We start from the raw sequence: 24302 nt of genomic DNA, 5'->3' as shown, positions 1-24302 counted from the left end.
CCATTTTTCATTTTTCTAATTCATCCCTACCTCTACGAAACAAAAATACTGAGAAGCTCTTACCCAGCTTCAATGGTGGGAACCAGACTCCTTATTCAAGGTTTTTTAAAGGGACTGAGGACAGCAAATACAATCACATGTATATGACATCAGTTCTTTTATACTAGTTAGACATACCTAACTGTACAGAATTGCAATATTTCACATTACACACATGTGGATTAAAACAGTGGCAATTCCTCAGACTTACGATGCAAGACAAAATAATTTCCCATGTTCCCATCCTTCTGCAAAACTCCAATGCCTTACAGTGAGATTCCCTCCCAAACCTACACCCTCAAATTCTCACCTCTGGTAAAGCAGAAATGTTGTTGTTCTCCAGGTTCAGTTCATCGAGTTCACTGCATTTCGCTAAAGACTTCGGAATTGCTGACAGCCTATTGTACCTCAGGCCAAGGCGACTTAAACTGGACAGATTTCCTACAGGTAGGAAACAGGTATTAATATATCGTTAGATTAACACAAAGGTACAAAACAAGGTTTGACTTCTGATTCTTCTGCTGTCTCGCACTCTACACTTCAAACTTTGCATACGGTGAAATGGAGCTACCATCCCCAAACACAAGATACACAGAGTACAACACTGAATCCAATCAACCAGAAGTAGATTGTGCATATTAAATATTTTTCTTAAGTTGTGCATAATATGGTAAGCGAGCAAGGCTTATGTCCTACTGTAGAAGTCCTTCTATCCTGATCTCTCCACCAACAAACAACTCTATCATTTTCCAGATGTCCCCAAAATGACTTTTTAAAATTACAGACAGCATCACTCAATGCCATGAGTCATGTTACCAGACCTTGGGCACACATCACACAGCTCAGGTCCCAGCAAAACAATTTCCTCTATGGTGAAGTGAAAAAGAAAAATAAAAAGGCAAAAAAAAAAAAGCTTTGCCATCCTCTAAAAGCAACAAAGTATTGAAAAAAAGTCATAGGAAAAACCAAAACTTCCAAGTTTTCGGAATGATACTGAAGGAAAAGTCTGGAGGAAGTCCGCAAAAGTCTAGACAGCAGTGCATGTAAAAATCTTACTGGATATTGCCAGGCTGACAGTGCCGGTCGATATGTATTTCTGTCAGGAAAAATAATATTGAGAAACTTGAAACTTAAAAATTTCCCATCTGAAGCTCCTTTTAGCTCCAACCTTCACCATCTAACAAGTACTCAAGACCAAAATCAACTGCTTAAGGATGCCTTTGAACTACACGGTGCTGCGGCATTCAGCCTCTCCTACAGGTTTTAAGAGCTTGAACTTTGCCAAAAGGTCAACTGGCAAATAGTACAAAGAACAGTGTTTAGTCTTCTGGCTCATCCTGCACTCAGAAACGTGTCTGTGCACGGATGTACATCACACCTGTGGAGATCATGAACAGATTCACACAATCCATCAGTTCCTTGCAAAATATTTTCTATTTTTACAGTCATTTTTACAACTACTCATGCCACAACACATTTGTTCTGCAAGTTGAAGTACCAGAAAGACACATCAGAAAAGAAACATCGGATTTAACAAACAGCAGCAAAAATAATCAGAAAGAATTTTAAAATATGAAGGGAGCTTAATAGGTACAGTCTACTCATTAAATGAAGGATATATTAATGTCAATATATACATACTTATACAAAGGTTACTGGAACACAGCAAAGGAACACACAAATGTAGTCTATGAAATACGCTTGGAAACAAAGGTTGAAACAAAATAAAAAGAAACAAAGACTGAAAATTAATACAACTGCTACAATGGGATCTGCTAGACAGAGAAGGAACCTCAACAAAGAAAGCAGCAAAATACGTCTTTCTTGAACTTGGTCAAAATATACTGTGAATAACCCTACATCGCTGAGTAGCTGGAAATGTAGCTAATAAAAACTGGAAACTGGGAATGTTGTATGATTCACTATAGTTACTAAAATGGAGATTCATAAGAGCAATGAAAGTAAAAAAAAAAAAAGCTTAGCAACAAATTTCACTTAGTATTGTCAATAACAAAACAAAAGTTAAAAGAACAGGTAGTCACCTAGTGCTGCTTAACTAGTAGTATCTCCCATTGGGATTTTTATTCCCTTTTTAAGTTCTTTCTTTCTGAGCAAGTATGCAATTCGCTTTCGCAGAAGCAGCAAAGAAAGTGTTCCCTTAACCAAAAAAGGCATTTAAAATCCAAGGCTATCAATACAGTTCTCAGTGCACACACAAATCTTCCTTTCTGAGGTCAAATCCTATAGTGCGTGTATGTACTAAAGAAAATAAAATTAGGACCTATTTTGAGCCTACAATGCGCTAGTACAAAGAAGCACAAATTTTACATAGTGTAGCTATTTCATGCCATATTTGGCGAGATGTGGCATTGCTGGCTGTATCGGAAACTGGCCTCACTTCACACGACAGCCACCCTCCTGCAAGGCACCCAGATCGAGAGGATTCGCTGTTCTAGGGATGAACAAAGCACATCCTGACTGCTTTTCTCTGAATTGTTATTTAATGCTTTACTAACAAAACAAATGGCAATCTTTACACAGAATAAGGTATCAACCTAGTGTTCTTTTTCACTACTTAAACCCTAGGCTAGATGCTGATCTGGATTTTTCAGGCAGTTGGACGAAGAGGGAAGGGCTCTAGCAGCCAGCATGATGCCAACTGTTGCTTAGCAATCCAACGTCGCTATGCCAGTTCCCAGATTGCGAGCACAGGTTGTACGTGTGTGGCTCTTCTTCCTACCAGCAACGTGGCATTTCGGAAAAACGAAACAACGCAGCCATTAGAGAGAATCAAACTGTGCCATAACGTTTCAGGAGAGAATGACACACACTGGCTGTCCTTATGGCATTATCAGAAAGGAGGCATGAACAGAAACTCTTAATATTATTATTTTTTTTTATTGTAAGTAGCATTTCTCCATAAAAGTTGACACTGTTTCTCTCCTAGTCATCCTTCTCCTCCACGGGAAAGGCATAAAAGAAGACATGCTGCATGTATCACATTCCCTGTGACTGTTTTACAGACCACAGCACTAAATACAGTTATACCTGAGAACAAAAGCAGCAAGATTTCAGCTGGAGCTCCATCAGTAGCACCTCTGCCACTGTTCCTGAGGGGGCTGTCCTGCATCCAGCCGGTGCAGACACTTTGGGCCACCTTCTCACTTCAGGCCAGAATGTATTTATAGCCAATTTATTGCCATTTAGCCTTCTGTCAACAAGACTTAGATATCTTTTCATCCTCAACAGAGTTAATATTCACACCCCACTGTAAACGTGCCATGGTGAGAAAACTTTTATCAGCTTTTATTTTCATATGCTGGTTGAGCCAGTTCTTCGCCTCCTCCTCACAAAAAAGGATGATCCTTAAAGCTCCACTCTCTGATCAGTGTGTTGTAGCGTATTTTTGTTGTTGTTCATTTGGTTTGGGTCCGGTTGTTTATTTCTGTTTAATAAAAAGCAATAATCAGCACAATAATGTTAATATTTGCCTCCATATCCCATGGCCCAGCCACCAGGCAGATAACATGCTCAGGCTCTCCAACCAGCAAAGTGGCAAATTCCAGTCTATAACAGAAAACAGTTAAAAGTTTCTAAATCGCACATCATAGGTATTGCATGATCAAAAGTGATACCATTTACAGCTCCCTGAGCTCAGGATTACCTAGGTGATACTCATATTCAGAGCTGCTTTACAGCGCCTGCACTCATCTCCATCTTCTCCAGTTCAGCTACTGGTTCTGAGATGGCCGCATATTAGTCTACGAATTAGTCTACGAGGAAAGTAACAACTGATCGCAATCAACCCAGTCAGACAGTCATCAGGATCATCTGCGGTTGTACTTCTGTCACTGAAACCGTAGCTCAGCGGTTCCTCTAACACAGCCCTTCACAGGTAGAGCAACGCAGACAGCGCAGCACTAGGTGTTCACAAACATGACTGTTTGACAACCACAACTGAAAAGCAGCTAATGGCAGGAAAAGTAACAAGCAAAACTCCTTCCAACTTTTTTCTTAGGGAGCCCATCACAAAATACCTTGTAAACTCAACTGCCCTGTCCATTGGTACTTCTAGAAATACAATACTAAAACCTGACTAAACCCTATGCTTATGCCGGGCCTAGGGAGTCACTGAAAAATTGTTTTAGTTCTCGTGTGAACAGTCACTCTTGGGAATCAGGTTTCATGCAGACACCTCATTTCAGGTCCATTTTCTCACCAGCAAAGCATTAACGCCCATCAGGGGGCTTCGCTTCGCCCAGCGCTCAGGTTTAAAGCAATGTAAGTGCAGAATTCATAATCACTTCACTGGAGGGACTGCAGGACTCTCTCAGGGTTAGCTGCTTAATTTACACAGAAATGAACAAAAAATACTTGGAAGCATGCAAATCCAGAAGCATTAAATTGAATTCTGTTACTATAAAAGGGATTCTAAATAGATGGTTTAAATTAAATTCTTCATTAAAGGTACCTCAAAGATATTAGGCAAAGAAAAACAAGTGTTTGCCAATCCCAAAACAAAGGGAAGACTGGAAATAAAGCAGAAAACCATGCTTACCAAAGCACACATTTTTAGAAAGACCATCTGAAGTGGTTCACAAAGCAGGAGCAATACACCTCTGAGTATTTCAAAATCAAGAGAAAAAGGAACTGGTATGTTGAATAATATAAAGAAATCCAGATTCCTAATTCAAAATCCTACTAATGCTTTCTAAAGGGAGTGACAAATGCTCTCTTCTGGGATTTACCACATTTCTTCCTCTCCCTCCCTTAGTTTAAATAATCCTTCAAATTCCCCATCCTTAGATGAAGGGTCATTACTTTGTGTGAAAAATTACTGCATCACTACTAAAAGGTTGAATAATTAGTCTGTTTTATATAGCTTAGTTCGTCAAGCTACTTTGCTACCAGGAGCAGTTACTTTCTCCTGAATAAGCCAGAAACATCTGATCAAAGTCTCTTCACTTTCCTGCAGGTAATGTTAAAAACACAAATTGGACTTACAAGAGCTGTGCACATCAAAACCCTGCAAGATTGTAATCAAAAGCATATGTGAACCTCAGCATGTAATAGGTAATGGCAAGAATTTGCTACAAGCAACATAGCACTAGTAAATATTTCTGATGGTCTAACTTCTGTAAATATTCCTAAATTTTGATTTGACTGAACTTTGCATACAATGAGTAGCCACCTATTAAAGAACATGTTTTACAACTCAGTTCACTTAATTCACTACGGGAACTTCTTCTGAGAAAGATAAATTGCTGGTTTGCACACAAGAGGTACCAGATTTCACTTTAAACAAATAGAAAGCAAAAGGTACAGCCAAAATTAAAGTTTAAAACAAAACAAAACACACAAACAAAAACCCACTATGCTTAATGTCACTTAAAAAAAAAAAAAAAAAAGACATTTAAATTTCATACACCACATCACATTAATCTTGTAATGAGAATAACCAAGATGACAATATGGAAGAAAAAGCCAAAAGAGGCTCAACCAATACATTACAAATCAGGTGGGATCAAAGGGCTTTGAAAGACTTGAAAGCCGTGTAGGAGAGACTAGAGAAGCCAGAGATGGCCAGCTATTAAACACTGCACTCAAATATTTCAACAGCGCTCCCAGCCTAAAACAGATGGAAGTCCGAAGATGCCTGTATCACACTTTGTACTTCCTATATATTAGTTTTTCCAGATGTCAGCCATGCTGCATGACAACTGTAAAACAGTTTCACAGATTTTTAGGTGAAAGGAGCCGTTGACATGTTTAATATAATCTCTTGTCAGTAAGTGAAACATTTCCCCCAATAGCTGTAGAGTAAAACAAACGGCTTCAAATAAACTGCTTTAAGTTCCAATTGCATTGCACAAGCGAAGATGATGCCTGCCAACGTCCAGCACCGTGGCAGCACCAAGTGACGGGTCCAGCAAGACATCCTGAAGGTGATCTCGGTCGGGAAGTTGCAGAGGAAAGCAGAAAAAAATCCCGTAGTCATTACTCATCTAATCTGAGAGCAAATTCTTCCTAAACCAAAGCCTATAGATTTATATGAATGTAAACTAGTGCCATTGATCAATAATCTGAGAGAGGTCAAATCCTTTCTACAGCCTATAGGGCTGGAACATCCCTGATGCTTAATGTGCTCCAGCTAAAGGCTGATATTTTCACAAAACTGGGAATGGGGACAGAAAGGTGATGGGGGGTGGAAGGGCAAGCACTCAGGAAAATTGTAGAAGACAATCCCTCCTGATCATTGCTACCAACTACTGAAGCCAAAGTAGGAAATATAATCATACTCTTCCAAATACAAAGGTATATTTGAAGACAACACAAAGCTTGACTTAACAAACTCTGGATTTTACTGGTTTAAGAGTAAAGTGATTTTTAATATATTTTAGTTTTTCTTTTCAGCCACCAATACCTCCTGATAGATCAGCCCAGCATAGGAGGCAGATTCAGACTCACAAATTACAAGGTCAGCAGGATCCATCATTTTTTGTCCCGCTCAAACCAAATGCATTATCTTCCTTACGCAAAGTCCAGGAATTTTCCTAAAAGATGTTATCTATTAGAAGCTATTTAAAATGAATGTAAAATTAATCTCTACCACCTTTACTGGTTTAAATACCATTTAAGAAAGGTAAGAGATTCCTCTCTATTTTCTGTCTAAAAGTAGCAACCAAAGATACGTTTTCCCTCACTATTTCAAAATTATGGATAAGGCGTGAGCGTGTCAGCACTTATTTGTTTTTCAGCTGTGATTCAAGACCGTAGTTATCGCTGACTGAGTATGTGTGAAAGATGCACACAAGATGCTGGCAAAAATCAAGTGACAGAGGCTGACACGCAGCACACAAAACACCTGCATAAAGCCAGGGAGCACAAACTCAAAGTGACATGTTTCTGAAACTGTCTAAGCTATGAAAATTCAACTTCATTTAACATGTGTTCATCAAGATGCATGCAACTAAAAGACCCGCTTGTCTCAATTCTGATGTGTTCCTTTGAATCACTCTTTCCCTGTGCCTGTGTCTCACATAAAGAAAGAAAGATTATGGGCTTTTTCTTTCTGCAGTATAGAAACGATTCTGAAAATGCTGAGCTGCAGTTATAACATAGCTGTACATGCTGGTCTCCATACCTAATTACTGTATGATGGTATGTACATTCACTAAAATAAACTGTCCCCATCCTAGTCTTACAAGAAAGAATATCCAACCAAAATACAAATTTAAAATTATTTTCATAAATACACATCAAAACAATAAACTTGGAATTAATGAAAAATTAAGGCCTCAAGTTGCACCAGGTTGAGATTGGATATTAGGAAACATTTCTTCACAGAAAGGGTTGTTAAGTACTGGAACGGGCTGCCCAGGGAAGTGGTGGAGTCACCACCCCTGGAGGGGTTTAAAAGACATTTAGATGAGGCCTTAGGGACACAGTTTAGTGCTAGAGTTAGGTTATGGTTGGACTTGATGATCTTGAGGGTCTCTTCCAACCAAAATGATTCTATGAATAAGCCAATAGAAGGTAGCCTAACTTTTACAGAAAACAGTACATATGTATTTAACTATATCAGGCCTGCATTGGAGATTTATTTACTAAAATGAAGAAGGAAAGTTGAATTAGCTGAAAATTATACAAAAATATAAACACACTTCACACTGCAACAGAGTCAAAAGCGACAGTTGGGACTTATTTTGAACTATCAACAAAAGTGTTGGATTTTACTCAATTCATGCTTCGTACTATAACACAGAGCTACTGAAATTTATTTAATTTCATTTTTCATTGTTAGTCTTACTTTCCTTTTCAATTGACTATTTAAAACCTTCTGTGAAATTAAAGAATTATATAAAAGTAAATTACATTGTAGGAACAGTTTACACCTAACTGGCAAAGCAGAAAAAACATTAACCTTTCCTAAGTGATAGATGGGTTTAATTTTTTAAGTCTGCCCTGCCATATAGAGTAAACATAAAATGTACAACACATGAATATACATTTATAATTTTAGCTAATTAAGGAATGTGAGAATTATTGTACGCAGACAGAGATCCACCTACTATTTTCTCTCTGGGAAAAAATGCCCAACAGCAGATACCAGGAGAAGAACCTAAGGAAAGGGAAAGTCCGGCCTGAAACTTCCCCAAGAGCTGGGGGAGATTGGACAGCGTGTGGCTCAACCACAAACCAAATTTAGCAGCACCTGATACATTTTTCTCCTGCATAATTGTCACATTGCCCTGTGAGCTTTTATAATCTACAGCAGCCTGTGCGCACACTGACACCCCAATGTTCCCGACCTATCGCACGCAGAACTGTCTGGTTTTTAATTGGCCTGAGGTCGCCACCTCACAGCTTTGCTCCATCACTTTTCTGCCCTTGGAGGAGGCACTGAGCAGTCGCTTCCCACTGACCCTATCCTGCCATTCTCTATTTTCTAGCCAGTGTCACTGCTTTATGTTTACTAAGTCTAGAATTGAAGCAAACAAGAACCAAAAGCTTAATTCCCTTTATGATCCCAGCATGAGAACTAGCAAAGGCTTATAATAGTCCAAAATTCAGAATAAAAGTAGGAGACGCTGCTTTCCACCAGATAAAGCAAAGGCCGAGCTAATTGTGGTTTCCCAATACTAGCAGAATGCAATTAAAAATGTTTCACTAGTAGCACAGTCCAAGAACAAAACTTTAGACCAAGCACTGAACACTGATCAGATCTACTGTGAGCCTATGGAAACGGGCTCGACCCTGCAAAGTACTGAATGCTCACAGACCGAAGTACTAGGTCACGTGCTTAAATTTTAAGAATATGAATATTGCCAAAGCTGAAGCAGGAGCTTGTGCACTTTGCTTCATCAGAGTGGCAAGTAATTAGTAACATCAAACCCATCGGTCACGGATGAACATCATCCCTGAGCCCCAAGGGAGCTGCAGGGGCTCTGCTGGGTCTCATGAGGGCCAGTGCACCTGTCAGGCATTTCTGAGTAAGACCTCTCCAGTTTTCGCTAAATCTACTAAACTGAAAATACCATTTTAAACTAGTTCCACTTTTCTACAGAAATTTCTTTACTAGGACTTCTAGGAACTTAAAGCTCTCAACCACAATTTGTGTAACCTGAGCTGTACCAATTACATATGCCCGGTTCTGGTCACGATGCTTCACGTTTTATCAGCGATACGTATTAAAAGCACAACAGAGCACTCAGAGGTACACCAGAGCCAAACGTTTGCAGCACAAAGCCTAGTTTGTGTAACAGTACAATTTCAACCAGCAAAAATGGCAAAGCTATTCCACATATTTGCTTTCGTGAGAGTCGTGATTTCAGCTTCTGAGCTAATGCGCCGCAGCCAAGGGCAGGAGAGCAGCGCAGGGCTTTGAATATGCCTCCCATTTCCCCAACCATCTCTTCGGAACGGTGCCATGTCAGACACTGCAAAGTGTGTCCAGTGACAGAATTTCTTGTGCTTTTAAAGCATCATTTTGGAACATTTACAACTGACTATTCTTTTTCTTACTAAAATGTCTATTGCCTTAAATGTCCATCCATATGGCACATTTGACTACAATCGAACTCCACGTGTTAGCACACAAAACTAGAAAATTACAAAACAGATAAAGAATCTGATTTATTTCAAAGGTCTAATTCTGTTACTGTTGGATTTCTTTCTCAAATAAGTGTTTCTGTGCTTTTAAATAAGAAATTGCGAACACATTTGTACAGAATGCTAAAATTCAAAGTTCAAAGAGGGAATATTCACAATGTGGTATTTACAGCACAAAATTTCTAAGTTAGCTTGTAATCCAAAGAAACACTTTACTCCACCCAAAATTTGCCTTCTCTCTCTCTCTCTCAAAAGTTCAATTATTCATTTCAATAGAAATGATATGTTCTTTACCTTCTTTCATATATCTTTTGGACTGTTAGTATGCCAGCTAAGTATACAGAGATAAAATATTGTGTAAATAGAAATAGATCGTAATTCCCTCACCCTCCCCCAAAAAATGGGGGTGGGGAAAAAAACTGCAATTAAAACACTAAACAGCTAAGATCCCACTCTGATTTTGATTCTAGACTTGAGACTCTTGGAATGTGTTAAGCTGTTCCACAAAGCTCATTTTTCTTACAGGAAGTGATCTCATATACAAAGTACTTTACAATTTTGAATCAACAGAAATACAGATATGAATGTATTAAGCCAATATCTATAAAGCAAGACATTAGGTCACTTCCTGACAAATAATATCTAAAATTGACATTTGTTACTGCACAACAGTGTGCTTATAAAGCGTTAGCTGAAACAAGAACTCTGTATTTTTACAGAGTGGGTATATTGGCTCTGCTACCTCTGTAATCATTGCCAGTGCATAATCCCTTCCCTGCCGCTCCCCTGCATGTCACCCTCCAGCATCCCTTCCTCACAGCTCCAGCACATTTCACGCAGTGCTGTCAGTTAGAAAACAAGCTTTTCTTAATTGGCAGATTCAGATATCTTTCTGTGGTAAAACCAAAACCTGGTTGGATAATCCAGCAGAGAGTTTAAGAAGCATTTTGCAGGGTTTTTTAGTTCTGGTGGGGTGAGGGGAGGAGGGAAGGGGTCCTTTTTGAGGGAGGGAGCAACAGAAAAGGAAGGGAGCTGTTTGTTTTTCAAAGCAGCTTGGCAAAAACATCCCTTTCAAGGAAAAAAAACCAAACCAAAACAAAACCAAACAGGTCTCCATCAAAACAGTGTCGGTGAGAGAGGAGGGGACAGACCTGTCAGTAATGGAAAGTCTGTTCTATAACAGAAGCCTCATATTAAACACCTATAACGAGTAAATGTGCTTGGTCTTTTTTGTTTCTGGTCTGAGACTCCACCCCAGTTTGACTGAACTGGGGAAAAATTAACAGCACTTACATATTAAGTGTACTGAAAGCTGGCAGCATGTAAATGTTGGCAGAAAAGTCAGTTGTGCTGAACACCGGGTAGATACCCCTGAGTAGGGGAAGAGACGGCGAGAGGAGCAAGGGATGGGATGGAGAGGCTGGAGGGGCCGTCGGGCAGCGCGCTCGCCAGGGCTATGCACCATGTACTCACTGGGCTCTTCTCAGCACTCACAGTCTCTCGCTGAACAATCCTAACCACAAAGCAAGCTGCAATCTGAAAATCAAGCCACAACTTGCTTTAATGTTGAATCAAAACTGCGATGACTAAGAAATAAAGCCAACGTTGCTGAACCGGCTACGGCTGCCTTTTCTGTAACATGTATAAATGTAGGTTGATCATTATCATTTAAGCTGGAGTTTAATTTTTTTTCCCTTAAGTATTCAGCTCTGGCTGTTTGTGAACTATATGTGGCACAAAGAGCAATTTCTGATTTTAAGATATTACTCTAAACAGGAATGCTCAGCTACTACACATTCGTCAATAAAAACAGGTATTTTCCAGCGGAGCAAAACTGAACCAGTGTAAGGTTAAAGACATGACGGCACACTGCTGTCTCTTACCATTATTCATGTCTTTGGTGGGTTTTTTGAGCTATATAGCATTGATATTCAGTTCAGATAAGCACATAAAGAGACAGCTATATACATTTAAAAATATCTAACTTCAAAAAACTATGAAGACAGTGCTATGGAAAAACAAAACAAAGAAAACAGGCAGAAATCCCGTCCAACCAGATATGAGCCTGACTCAATACAAACCACCTAACCTTACAATAACTTTCTGAAGAAATAGGTGAGTCCAAACAATCCTGATTGCCTAGTCAGCAATTTCCTATAACATATGACCTAACTGCCTAAGTAACTTTGCGCCTCTCCTACCCAAAGGCCTTTCCATGTAAGCACAACCTTGCATCATATTAAAAGTGATTTTTGTGGTCCTCTGAGAAGCTCTGTAACTGCCAGTTGCTAAACAACACAGTAAATCACGCTACTGTTCTGCACAAGAATCAACAATAGTAGTCTATAAGCCCTGAAAATTGAAATCTCACACTTGCTTAGAGAATTTTTCCCATAATTAACAGTTTATCTGGAGAATTCACTTCTTAAATATGATATGTACACTATATATAAGTTTTACGTAAAACAACCTTCAAGAAGATTTACAAAATAGCTACAAAAATAAAGGCTGAGCTTATGAATTGTATAAGTTAGATGCAAATTCCAGATGGAGCGGGATCTCCAGAGTTTAAAAATATCATCAGCCCAGGAAGGAAATTTAGCTCCAGTGGATACCTCATCAATGTAAACTCTGTTCCAGTCAAACGTTCTAAACAAAACGCCACAGTAACCCCACACTCAACAATCTATTGCTAGAAGAAAAGCTGGAGTGTTAAGAGGTTCCTCACTCTTCTGATCATTCGTTTTCCTAGCATTAAAGAACATTAATGAAATGTTCCATATTAAATATTGTCCAAGTGATAATGTTCATTCTTCGGAGTACATTCTTGTGACAAATACGAGCTTAAAATCATGATGGCCTCTGTTTTTTGTCTTTTTAAAAACCACAGCATGCATCTTTCATCGTATCTCTTTAAAACTGATTTAATTAAACAGGGAAAGTCATATTTTGTTGTTTCATCCTATATGAGATCCTGAAATCGCCCAAGATAATGTTTATTTCAGTCTATTACTCCCAATCTAAGTTGCAAACCCCCTGTATTCTATTGCATTAGTGTATGACAACTTTGTGGTCTTTTTCAGTCACTTTTTCAGTGACTTTTTCAGTCACTCTACCAAAGAGCATGAAATATATACAATTAATTTAAAATATTTACCTTTTTAGTTCTATTTTTCTTTAGCCAAAGATGTTAGTTAAAGCTCTCTGCCAAAGTACGACATATCAAAACTATGAGTCTTTTAGCCTTTTATTCATTTCTATGCTCAGTTTCATCACAGAACGGACAAACTACAGATATTTACTCATAAGCACAGAATCTGAAATCAGAGGTAGAAGTGATGAATTTTTTTCCTTTTAAGTCTCATTATTAGAGACTGCAGCACAGCTAAATTTAATTACGTAATTCAGAAAGCTCTAAACAGCCTTTAAGGTAACACGCACACCTTGCGTTTGATCTCAAGTGTGAAGCTGCCTTGAGTTGAACACCAGTCATTCTACAGCCACCAACTGAAACCTCATTCTTAAATTTGTTCATCTTACTGAACATTTGGAAAAAGCGATTTATTCTCTCTTCTCCAGCCTCTTCACGTACCTATGGTTTCTGGCAGGTCCAAGAGCTCATTGTGCTGCAAGTCAAGGTTGGTGATCTGCATGCAGCTTCCAATCTCTTCTGGAAGATGTTCAAGCTGATTGTGCGCTACATCCAGCGTTATGAGGTTACACAACTCACCTAAAAGCACACAAGAAAACCAAAACATCAAGTTCTTTCATGTACAGCTCTAGACAATTACTTCCACACCGAGATTAACAGAATCAGACAGATTTTTGGATAATCTGAGAAAAAGCTAGTGCTACCATAAGCTTATACATATAAAATAAGGCATTACAGGATCATAATTTCATCAGGCAAATCTAAAACCCAATCAACAATTTTTAAAAACTCAGGTAAAGCTTTTATAGACTCTCTGAAGAAACTTTTATTTGCTTCTGACAGTTCAAGCTGTGAAACACGATACCAAACCTGTACCTCACACTTGTTTCAGGCTGACCAGAAGTTTAAAACATCACAGAGTGAGTGGATTGTATTCACTTTTGAGAAACTGAGATCTGCTTTTATAGCACAAACTACTTTCAGGCACAAAATCAACAATTAAGAGGCATCAGAATGATTTGGCTGACAATCCAGGTAATTCACCCAGAGTGTTGTTTTTAGTCATTGCAAAAAAGGCAACTTACGGTAAGTAAATTGTAAACCTATTCACACAGATTATTATATTTTATATATGCAAGCAAAGCTACAGCAAATAAGTTTTAAATAAAAGGCTTATCTGTTAAGCCTTAAAAAAGATTGGATATGCTTAGAGTTTAGAGCTACTTTATGTTGAACTGCTTCATTCCTGACATTTGCACACTAATTTAAAAGTACAGCTAGGCACATCTCTCTATGTACAGTAGTTTCATGTATTTAAATGGTAAACATACTGTATTCTGAGCAACAGCTTGATGGGCTTGTTTAAAAAAATAAAAGCGTGCATGCATGAATACAGGGGCATAAGCACTCACATATATTTGCATCTGATGAAGGTGAAATTAATGCAAATTATTTGAACAGCTTCAACTCTATCCAGTAAAGATGAGGTCACTGTATTTGTGTAGAAGAGCATGGCTCAGTAACAAAGCTGGAAGAGCAGCAAATTCCTTTGGAGGACCAAATATCTATTTTTAAGCTTCAGTGTTGTATCTTTGACATAATCCTTTAAGGATTTTCCCGCAGGCTGCAGGACCGGCTTGGGCAAGTTCTGGCATGTGGAGTATCTACCCATTAGATCAGCAGGCAATCACAAATGGTGATTTAATAAATCATAAAATATTTATGAATTCAGACACTGCATTGAGTTGCAGGTGTCATGTACAATACTTAGTACATATCACAAAACAGTTGTGAAAGGCTAGCAAAAAAAGGCAACCCCAACAGCTTCATTATTCCATTTTTTCTTAGGTTGTTAACATATAACTGATCTAATTTCCTGGATTTATTAACCGAAATTGCCATGTTTTTCTAGAAACCAGGCAGATGGAGATGTAAAGGTGGTGCTTAAGCAGCTCCTCCATCCCTCTGTGCGCCCCCTCTCACAAGTCAGTGACCAAGTGTACTGCAGGCAGCCAGAGTCAATAGTCAAACCTGCTGCATCCCGCACTGCACAAGCCATGGGTTTCAATGCCATTAATAAGCAGAAGAAAGCAAATTTAAGAAAAATTTGAGCAAGAGTTAATGTTCTGTAGCAGGAGTGTCTTTTTATTATTTGTGGAAGCAAGTGGGCAATGCATAGAAGGCAACAGGAGGCAGAAAAGCTTGAGAAAAAACTCAAAATCCCTCCCTTTAAACAAACCAACCAAAAAGAACCTCGTAAATCTTTACTAAGATAACTCAAGAACCTTCGCACACTTTGGGGCAGTAGTTTTCACTCCACGATTACTGTTTTGATTTGTTTTCCCTTCAGACCTAAACCAATGATGTCAAATTTGAAATGTGGCATAAATTTCATTTCATCACACTGATTTCTCATTTACTTGACTCTTCCCACTCTACATCTGCTGAAGTCGAAGAAAGACTCGGGTTTTTGCAGCAACATTTGCTGCACTTCATCTTGCACCTGCTGAAAACTTTGACAACGGCAAGTTACGTGTTTGAAACAAACACCTCCCTAGCTAATTCTGGGGAGAGAAAAAGAGAAAAGAGATGCCCATGCTCATTTAGCCAATTAAGGGCAAGCTCACACTGGTTTGATTTGGATAGTCATACTTAATTTTGTTATATTAAAGATGCAGGCATTCTTTTAAAAACATTTAATAAAAAAATTGAACGTTAAAATAGATTGAGGATTGCCCAACAATTTTAGACTTTAGAGCAGAAATCAAGTTAAAGCCCTATCATGAAGTACAGTGCCTTAAGGAAAGCAATTTCAATAGATATTATGATATTCAGCTTTTAGTTCACATTGCTTAGTAAAGAATCTTGCTCTTGGACATAGTGATTCTTATGGTTTGACAGCTTCTTACCAAAATGTTATTTTTCTCCCCTAAGGGCAGAAGCAGAGAGGAGGTGAAGTGCTGTTGACATTAAAATTCTTCCAATACCTTAACTTGGATTGCTGAGACACAACACAGTGTGTGAGTCAACAAAATGCACTCAAGGTACATTTCTCCTGTCATTCTCCATGACGTATGAAAAAAATTCTTACATCCAATATGCTTAACAAGGTGAAAAATGTTTAGGTGATGTGGTGGAGGTTCATCTCCACATGCAAAGGCACAGGGAGTGGGTGGGAGAACTCAACACTGGCTGTCCCAGGAGTGCCATCAGCCCCATAGCCAGCGTTGAGACCCGTCACAGTGAGTACATGGAAATGCTCCCCAGGGCACCTTGCAGGCTGTTCCTGCATGTGGGGGTTGAACACCTCCTGTGGGGTGCAAGGAAGAGCAACCTGGGATGGCAAGAGTTGCTACGGGATCTTTAGCGAAGGGGAAAGGGAGGCATCAATGTGGTTTGGGAACAAGTGTGGGAAAACAGAGGGATAAGGAAATCAAAGGGTCCAGTCCTTCACAAACCAGTGCTGGTCACACCTTGTGCCCAATCAGCACCATTTGTTCTGTCTTCTCCTTCCAACTCTCACTGTTCTCCCAGGTGAGAGGCTCTGTTCTGTGAGCATGGAGGTCTGAGCACCAGCAACACTGCAGTTAATGTGACCAACACTTCGGAAACATCCCAGTTCACGAGACCAGAACCACTCTGGACATGGAGAGCATGCTGAAACATCCCAGTACATGGGACCAGAACCACTCTGGACACAAAGAACATGCTAAAACTTCCCAGTACATGAGACTAGAACCACTCTGGACACACAGCATGCTGAAACATCCCAGTACATGAGACCAGAACCACTCTGGACACACAGCATGCTGAAACATCCCAGTACATGAGACCAGAACCACTCTGGCACTCTGCCTCCAAGCCAGTAGCTACAGAACAGGGGCAGCTCTTTCCCCAGCTGACAGACTGCTGTGATTTACCCCCTGAATGGAGACACTGTGCATGGCACCGCTGCACAACAGCAGCTATTTCAAAAAGGAACACATGGCACAAACAATCAATACAACAAATAATGATCTGCAAGAACAAAGAGGCCAAACTTGAGGCCATCTGCACAATGCTGTTCCTAGGAGCAGATGTAAAGCCAGCTTGTTTCAGTGATGGAAAGTGTCCTTCTTATTGTCTGAACAGCGGCAACTGTACTGAAGGAAATGCTTCTCCAAAAACAAAAGTGAAAATAAGTTTCACCAAGATACAACTGAAATCTGGCTTTTTTTTCTTGGCCAGGGTAATTTATCTCAAAAATAAAAAATAAAGTTTTCCTAAATTAAAGATTTGCTCAGGTATTAAAAGAAAAACAGCTAAGGAGTGTGGAGCTCATGACCCTATTCATATTAAAAGAATCAACATTTGCTCTTTTCTGGGGTACTATATAAACGTTGCTGAAACACATTTGTATCTTAATTAATTTAAACAGAAATATGCCAGCTAGAAATGTGCTGCAGCTCAAAATCAGCCTTACCCAGAAAGCAGTTTACTAAAGAAAAATCCATTCCCATTTACTACACGGACAACTCCAGCATCACTTCAGAGGACTGTTCAAACACCTGAAATCACTGGAGTGAGGCAAGCACTGCTTGAGGGAAATACAAGTGACAGGTAAAATGAACTAACTCTTTTCACCACAAGTAATGTCCAAAATAGGCAAATCTTAAGCTCACAGTAATGAATAAAGGATTCAGTTTGGACTACGTGCAGCTGCATTGAAGGGACAAGCATCCTCAGGAGAATTAGAAAATAAAGTAGGAAGGTGCTGGGGTTTGGGGTTGAGTTTTGCCTTCCCACTCTTTCTTTTTTCACCCTTTTTATGTTTAAATACTATATTGCACAAAGTCTGCCAAGAAAGCAGATAGAAATTGTGTGTACTAGCTGGCTTGACAATAAAATATTTTGTAGTAGAAGTAATGCCCATATGAAATACGTAAAGTGGTTTCTCTATAAATAACCTTCACAAAATGGTTAGTTACATCGTATTATGTAGTTTTTAAAAACGTATATTTTAAAAGGTCCTACAAGATAAAAATTTCAGACTACTCACTTGCATTTTTCAGCTAAATAGTCTGTGAAGACTCCCAACCACGTTCCAGTTAAAAACACTGTTAAAAATACAGCTAAGTATACTTCTCAACAATCCTTAAAAAGGTGCGGTGAGCAATCACCTCACTGTTGTTCTCATATGCACAGAGACTAAATGTTATAGCATGACAAAGCTAAATATACCTGCTGGAAAAAAAACAACATTACAAAATGACTAATGTTTTCTGCATAATGAGGCAGAATTATAGTCTCAGCACATGGCCAACCTTGAAAGCCTGTTATGGCAAGAGGCCCAAGTTACATGCCCTGACTTACGTAACTCCGAAAATTCTTCTTGGCCACTTAAAAAACAAAATACGGCTTCATTAAAAAAAATATATATATATTAAAGTGCACACAAATTAACAGTCGTATATGGAAAGAGTTTAGGTCAATAGCAAAGACGCTTCAGTGTCTGCTACCACTAATTCTCACATTAGGCAACACTCCTGGATGGCAAAACGCAATTTGAAATATAGTCTGTTTTCTACTGGATTAACTCCGTCCCTGCCCATGCTTAAACAGATTGAAAATTACGAAATCCTTCACAACATGATAAATCCTAGGCCAGATGACACGGCAAGAGGATCAAGACTCATGGAAAGGACAAGGAAGAGAAGAATGCAAATACTGGTGGGACTTGAGGCTGGTGTGTCCGAACACTGGTTGTGAGCTCATTTGTAAAGAATAATGATCTGAAATCAGCAATGGTGGGGACGAGTTATAGAGTTATAAACCGTTCCCATAACTTCAGTAGTTATCAATCTCTTACCAGGTTCTCTGCTGGAAAAAAAAATACTCTGTCTATAAAATTCTTTAGTATAAGTGTCTTGATTTTAGAAAAACAAACCAAAACACAACAATTTTACAGTTTCAGAATCTTCTCCCTCTGTATGAGATTTGAGTACATCACTGTAACAGACAACCTGAATCTTTTTGCTGTGCATTATCAGTTGCCCAAAAGAACAGTTAAGCAGTCAGAGCTATTTTGAATTACTACTGCACAACTATAACTTACATAGAAGTATGACCGAGTAGAAAGCATGTGATTTTAATATGGTTACAAGTGACTTATGTACCAAAGTTAAAATATTTATATAGGTAAGTGATAAGCATAGTAAAATGTTTAGTATTTGCAGAATGCACAAACAGGATCTAGTTATCAAACCTCTCAAACACAGAAGCTAAGCTCAACTGGAAAGAGTCAAACCCTGGTCTTAAACAAGCGTCAGCAAGACACAACAGCAAAACAGTCTTTATTTATTGTTTATAAGTGAAAGTAACAAATATAAATAAAATTAAAACATGTTCAAACAACATTTCAAACACATGAAAGTTGCAAAAGAAACAGTATCAGCAAGGGCTCAAGGCAGGATTTGAGAAGGGCAGTAGAATAAACCAAGAGGAACCTCATGAAGAGCCAAGAAATAGGCAGTGTCTTGCACCCAGAACGGAATAAGCTTGTGAAGCAGATGGTGCGCCTCATGACAGCCGGTGAGGACACAACTCGGCAGGGATGGACCAGGGGGTCCTGCTGAGGCTGAACCTCGGTCACATCTTGGCTCCTGTCTATTCTCAGTGTGGAACAAGAGTGTTCACTCACAAATAATAAATGGTAACCAGGTCCTGGGCTGTGTGAGCAAGGGCAGCCTGAGGGAAGAGATTATTTTCCTCTGTTCAGCACTTAGGAAAGTATAAAAACAGTTAAAATAATTGCACCATTGATATATTTTTAAAAAAAGAGAGTAGGACTTCTAGTAAGCTGCCAGTATTTACTGGAATTACACTTGGGGCATCATCCCAATAAGCTCTGCAAGTAGATCAAAAAGGCAGGACTACTTAATCATTATCTTAAAGCCTGTCTGAAGAAAATGTAATCAGAAGGAATTTCACAAGAAGGAAGCTGACAAGATGGGATTGCATCCCCACAAGGGTTTTCACAGGAATCAGGACCCTGACACCAAATCTGAAGCTGGCCAAAATCAAGTTCTTCTCCCTTCCTGCAGCTCAAGAACTGGATGAAATAAGCAGTCATTTTGCTCTGTATCAACACCTATATTCATTCCACTTCTGTTCACCACTTCATGATATTATCACATTAAAATACAAAAATAATCTCAAACCACTGTGTTTGCAGAAATCAACATGCCAGCTAAGCCAAGAAACACAACTTGGTTTCCTTCAAATTGCTGAAAAGGAAGAAGGTGTTCTGAGATACAAATAATGTAAAGAAATATTTCCCTATATTGTTGGGTCTCCTAAAAAAAAGGGGGAAATTAAATTCAGAGCATCACTGAAAAGTTTTGCGACTAACAAGTCATTTAATAAGGAGACACTATATTTAGTATGGAGTGAGTAGACATGAACTAATGCAGCTGCACACATCTGGGTGGCTGTCTATGCTACTGAAAACCAAACAGGTGCAAGTGTTATAAAAAATAGTTTCAAAGTAGTGAAGAAACCACAAATGATCTAAATATTGGGTAGACGGGGGAAGGGAAGAACAGAAGAAAGTCTCAGAGACATTCCAAGTCTGGTGTAGGCAGATTCCTTGAATTACAATCTAAAAATATTTCCCTTGCAGAACAGCCCTGACCAGATTCTCCTTAGAATAAGAGTTGCATTCACAGACAGAAAACACAATATTTGGAGTCTTAAGAAACTTGCAGAAACTATGCAAATGTAATTTCAACTGTGTTGACTATATTATTTCTATTTGAGCTGTGTGTTCTAAGAAGATAAAAAAATATCCCAAACTGGTATAAGATGCAAGCTTGTCTTTGCAAATAATATATTATCAGCCTGATCGTACAAAATGATCCCTTCAACACACCATGCAGGAATACAATAAAACTCTCAACACAATAAATGCAAACGGCTTGCTTAAGTAACAGCCTGCAAACTGAAGCATTTGCTTGGCCTCATCCCAAGACAGTTCCTCTGCTTTTCATCCTTCTCGTGCTGTCTGACTCACCAAAGCATTTGCATTCTTCCATTCTAATCTTCGACTTTTTGATCTCAGTGGAATGGACAATTTACCAGATATGGTGATGAAGCTGGAATCCACCTTGCGAACTCATTTCCACAATTATCCCTGCAGACTGTTTTTCGGAAAATCTTCCACGTGGAAACCTTTCCATTAAGGTTTTATTGCATGGATGCCACCAGATACACAACAGCCAAGTGAACAGGTAAGTTCTGCTTTTGCACTCGATATGTGTGTGTGTGTGTATATATATGTATGTATACATATATATACACACACACACACACACATATGTGTGTGTGTATATATATATATAGTTCAACATCCATGTAACAGTGACCTTTTAGTTTAGGGCTCAGCAATAGAAGTCTGCTAATTGATACCAAATTATCTATGACAGTAAGGACAAAGGCAGAGTGAGATACTGCAGAAAAACTTCACAAGATTAAATACCTGGGCAACAAAACATCAGATAAAATTAGGCATATAAAATGTAAAGAGATATGAGGACCAGGGGCCCATATCTAGCTTCACATATGAAGTGATGGACTTCATACAATCCATTAGCATTCAGAAGCAAAATCTGGAGGGACAACATATGAATCGTGAATGGCACGGAGATAAGGATGACTGCTGACCAACTCTGTATGTGAGAACTGGAGTTGATCTGTCAAGAACAATGTTCAAAGCAAACCTGTGGTCCTTGCTAAGGATGCAAAGCATTTATAGGAGTTTAAAGGAAAAAAATGGTCAAGCTCTTAGAAGATAAGTCTACTGAGAATTAGTAGAGACAAGCTGCACCAGACTCAGGAAATCCATGATACAAAAATAGCTGGATCTGGGAAAGAAGTCAGGTTAAGCCTCATACATATACTTACCCTGTTTTTATGCAGACATTTGTTTAGGGCTACTATCAGAAGCAGGATAACGGGCAAGATGCACTCAGAAAATTTATCACCATTGTTAGGTAGGATGCAATTTATAAGAAACTGAAGGTTCACAAAGAGCAACACAGGGTAGCTGTGCCATCAAGAAACTTGCATCAGTTAATTCTTACAACTATACATAAAAAACATAATAAAAAAATGCTTCAGGAAGGTGGGGCTGAGCTGATGCTACCAGGACTCTAATAAGCTGTACATGGTTTTGTGCAACAAGCAGGGGGGGAAGGAGAAAAAAAAAGAGATTCTGAAAATATAATCTGATGCATTTTCAATGTCTTTCTGCAGACAGTAACCCATCCTTCTTCAAACCACTTGGAGAGCACTTCACATGCTTCTACATCACATGAGCAATCCTACCTGCGAGGTTTCACCAGGAAGCTCCAGCGATGGAGCTGCTGTGAGGGCTCAGTGCTCCTCATCACCAGCCCATGGCCTCCCACACCAGCCCCACTCTGATCTGAAACTTCACCGATTTCAACAGACAACGAAAGCAGCAAAACCATTAACGTCTCTCTGTTAGTTCAGAGAGATCGATGGGCTCAGGCGGAGGCAGAAGGACAGAGCAGCTCGGAAGCTGTGAGGAAGGGATCGGATACTGCCCCTTTCAGCATCCTGAAGCTGCCACGCATCAACACAGCCATTTCACAAGAACTCCCCATAACTCAGCTACTTGTGAACAGAGCTTTTAGCTAAACATAAGGAGAGAAAAAAAAAGGTATTAAAAAAACCTTGGAATATGTTTTAGGTTAAATAGACTTAAGTATTTTTAGATCTTATTCAAACAAGTCTAGGTATATTTGAAAATGCAACAATGTTTGTCAAGACCTCAGCTTACTATACTGCCTATCAAAATCATTTCAATTGCATTAAAAATATAGAAGCAATATATATGTTGCTGGAAAAGTGTTAAGAGAAGACCAATAAATGATCAGTGGGGCTCTGAGCAACCTGATCTAGTTGTAGATGCCCTTGTTCATTGCAGGGGGTTGGAGTAGATGAGCTTTAAAGGTCCCTTCCAACCCAAACTGTTCTATGACTTGCTAGATGACTAGAGCCTGAATTTGCCAAGTTACTAAAATACCATGTTCTTCCAAAGCACAGATAATATTTTCTCCATTTTTTGGTTTACTGTGTTCAGTTGAGTAAAACACTATTTAAAATTAAGAAGCCTTCTGAATATTGAAAAGACAGGAAAACTTGTTGCCGTCATCGTACCTACAGCAAAGCAGCTGCATGCAAGGGAACGAGAGCTACTGCATTCTGGGGAAAAACAAAAGGACATACCAGAAACACACACATCTGTTTACTAACTATAGATAGTAACACTTCGTCTTTCTCACTAAAATATTTGGTTTAGATGCAAAGCAGCTTTTCCCCCAGTGTATTCACCTCATTTAAGTTCGTGGTTTTTAACTACTCAAGACAGTTTGAAGCCCCAAATAGAACTGTTCACCACTTCTAGGTTTCCCTCAAGACAAGACACACCGTAACCGATCAGTTGTTTTAAAGAAGTTTTCAGAGCCACTTAAATTTGATCAACCATGTGTTTTGTTAAATGTTCTACCTTCACTCAGGCTTTTAAGAAACATTTTTGAGTTAGTTTCTGACTTTCCTAAAAGAAATCTTTTTCTTACAAGTATTATTACTGTACTCTTGCACAGGAAGCAGTAGATGTCCTACATAAGCTTTTCTAGAAACTTATTTTGAAATCATTATCAGGAGTATAGTTTCTATATGTTATCTATCAAACAAGGAACACTACCGTAGGATTGGAAACTATCAATTCAAAATTTAAGATAGGAGAAATAACAAGGGGAGACTCTGATGACCTCAGAGTCATCAAAACACAACGCAGACCAACAGAATCTGCATGAAACATTAACAAAAGTCATTAAAAGAGAGGCAAATAAAAAGTTATTTGAAAAAATATCAGTAAGATATCAAATCAGTTTGGCATAAAGAGTTAACAGTTTTGTACAAAGATATAGAAGATCTATTTTATTCAGTCTAGTGATCCTAGACTTCACAAAGATGTGTGATGTAGTGTGCAGAAAATAACTAGGAGACTCAGGTGACTAGTAGAAGATGTCAAGATACTCGAGGAACTGACTACAAGTTGCTATGGATGTAACAGGACTGAAAATAACACACCAGCTTGGATGGAGGTTCTCTCTCAAAGACTCTTATGAAAATAATAATAAATAGGTAAACAAAAATAATGGAAATTGTATGAAATTTAGTAGTGTAAAAAAAGAGAGCACATTGCTACTATGATCTCAGGGTTGACCTCTGGCAGAGAAGGAGGACAGAGGCAGCAAAGAGTGCATGTGTCCTGGGTGGTCACAAGAGCGTGTGTGTGGTCAGTCTAACACAGCTGCAACAGCATCCAGATGCACGGACAGAGTTATCTCCAGCACAGAGAGGGAGACTCTCATCTGGAATGGCATATTCCAACTAACCAAGCACACTCAGCATTCAAAACATAAGACAACAC

General features: G+C 38.9%; 1 protein-coding gene across 3 annotated transcripts in view; it reads right to left on the bottom strand.

Annotated features, from left to right (window-relative positions):
* The window catches only part of SHOC2 (SHOC2 leucine rich repeat scaffold protein), a 69478-nt gene that overhangs the window by 12351 nt on the left and 32825 nt on the right, over positions 1-24302 (bottom strand). For all 3 annotated transcript variants that reach the window (XM_080347883.1, XM_080347882.1, XM_080347884.1), the window contains exons 3-4: positions 13244-13381; positions 350-480 (exon numbers count right to left, since the gene is read on the bottom strand). In XM_080347883.1, the coding sequence (XP_080204009.1) occupies positions 350-480; positions 13244-13381 (269 nt within the window). The remainder of the gene's footprint in view (positions 1-349; positions 481-13243; positions 13382-24302) is intronic.

Source organism: Nesoenas mayeri (genome assembly GCF_963082525.1).
Source record: "Nesoenas mayeri genome assembly, chromosome: 7".
Lineage (NCBI taxonomy): Eukaryota > Metazoa > Chordata > Aves > Columbiformes > Columbidae > Nesoenas > Nesoenas mayeri.
The sequence above is the reverse complement of the archived record's forward strand: the minus strand, read 5'-3'. Positions and strand labels throughout refer to the sequence as shown.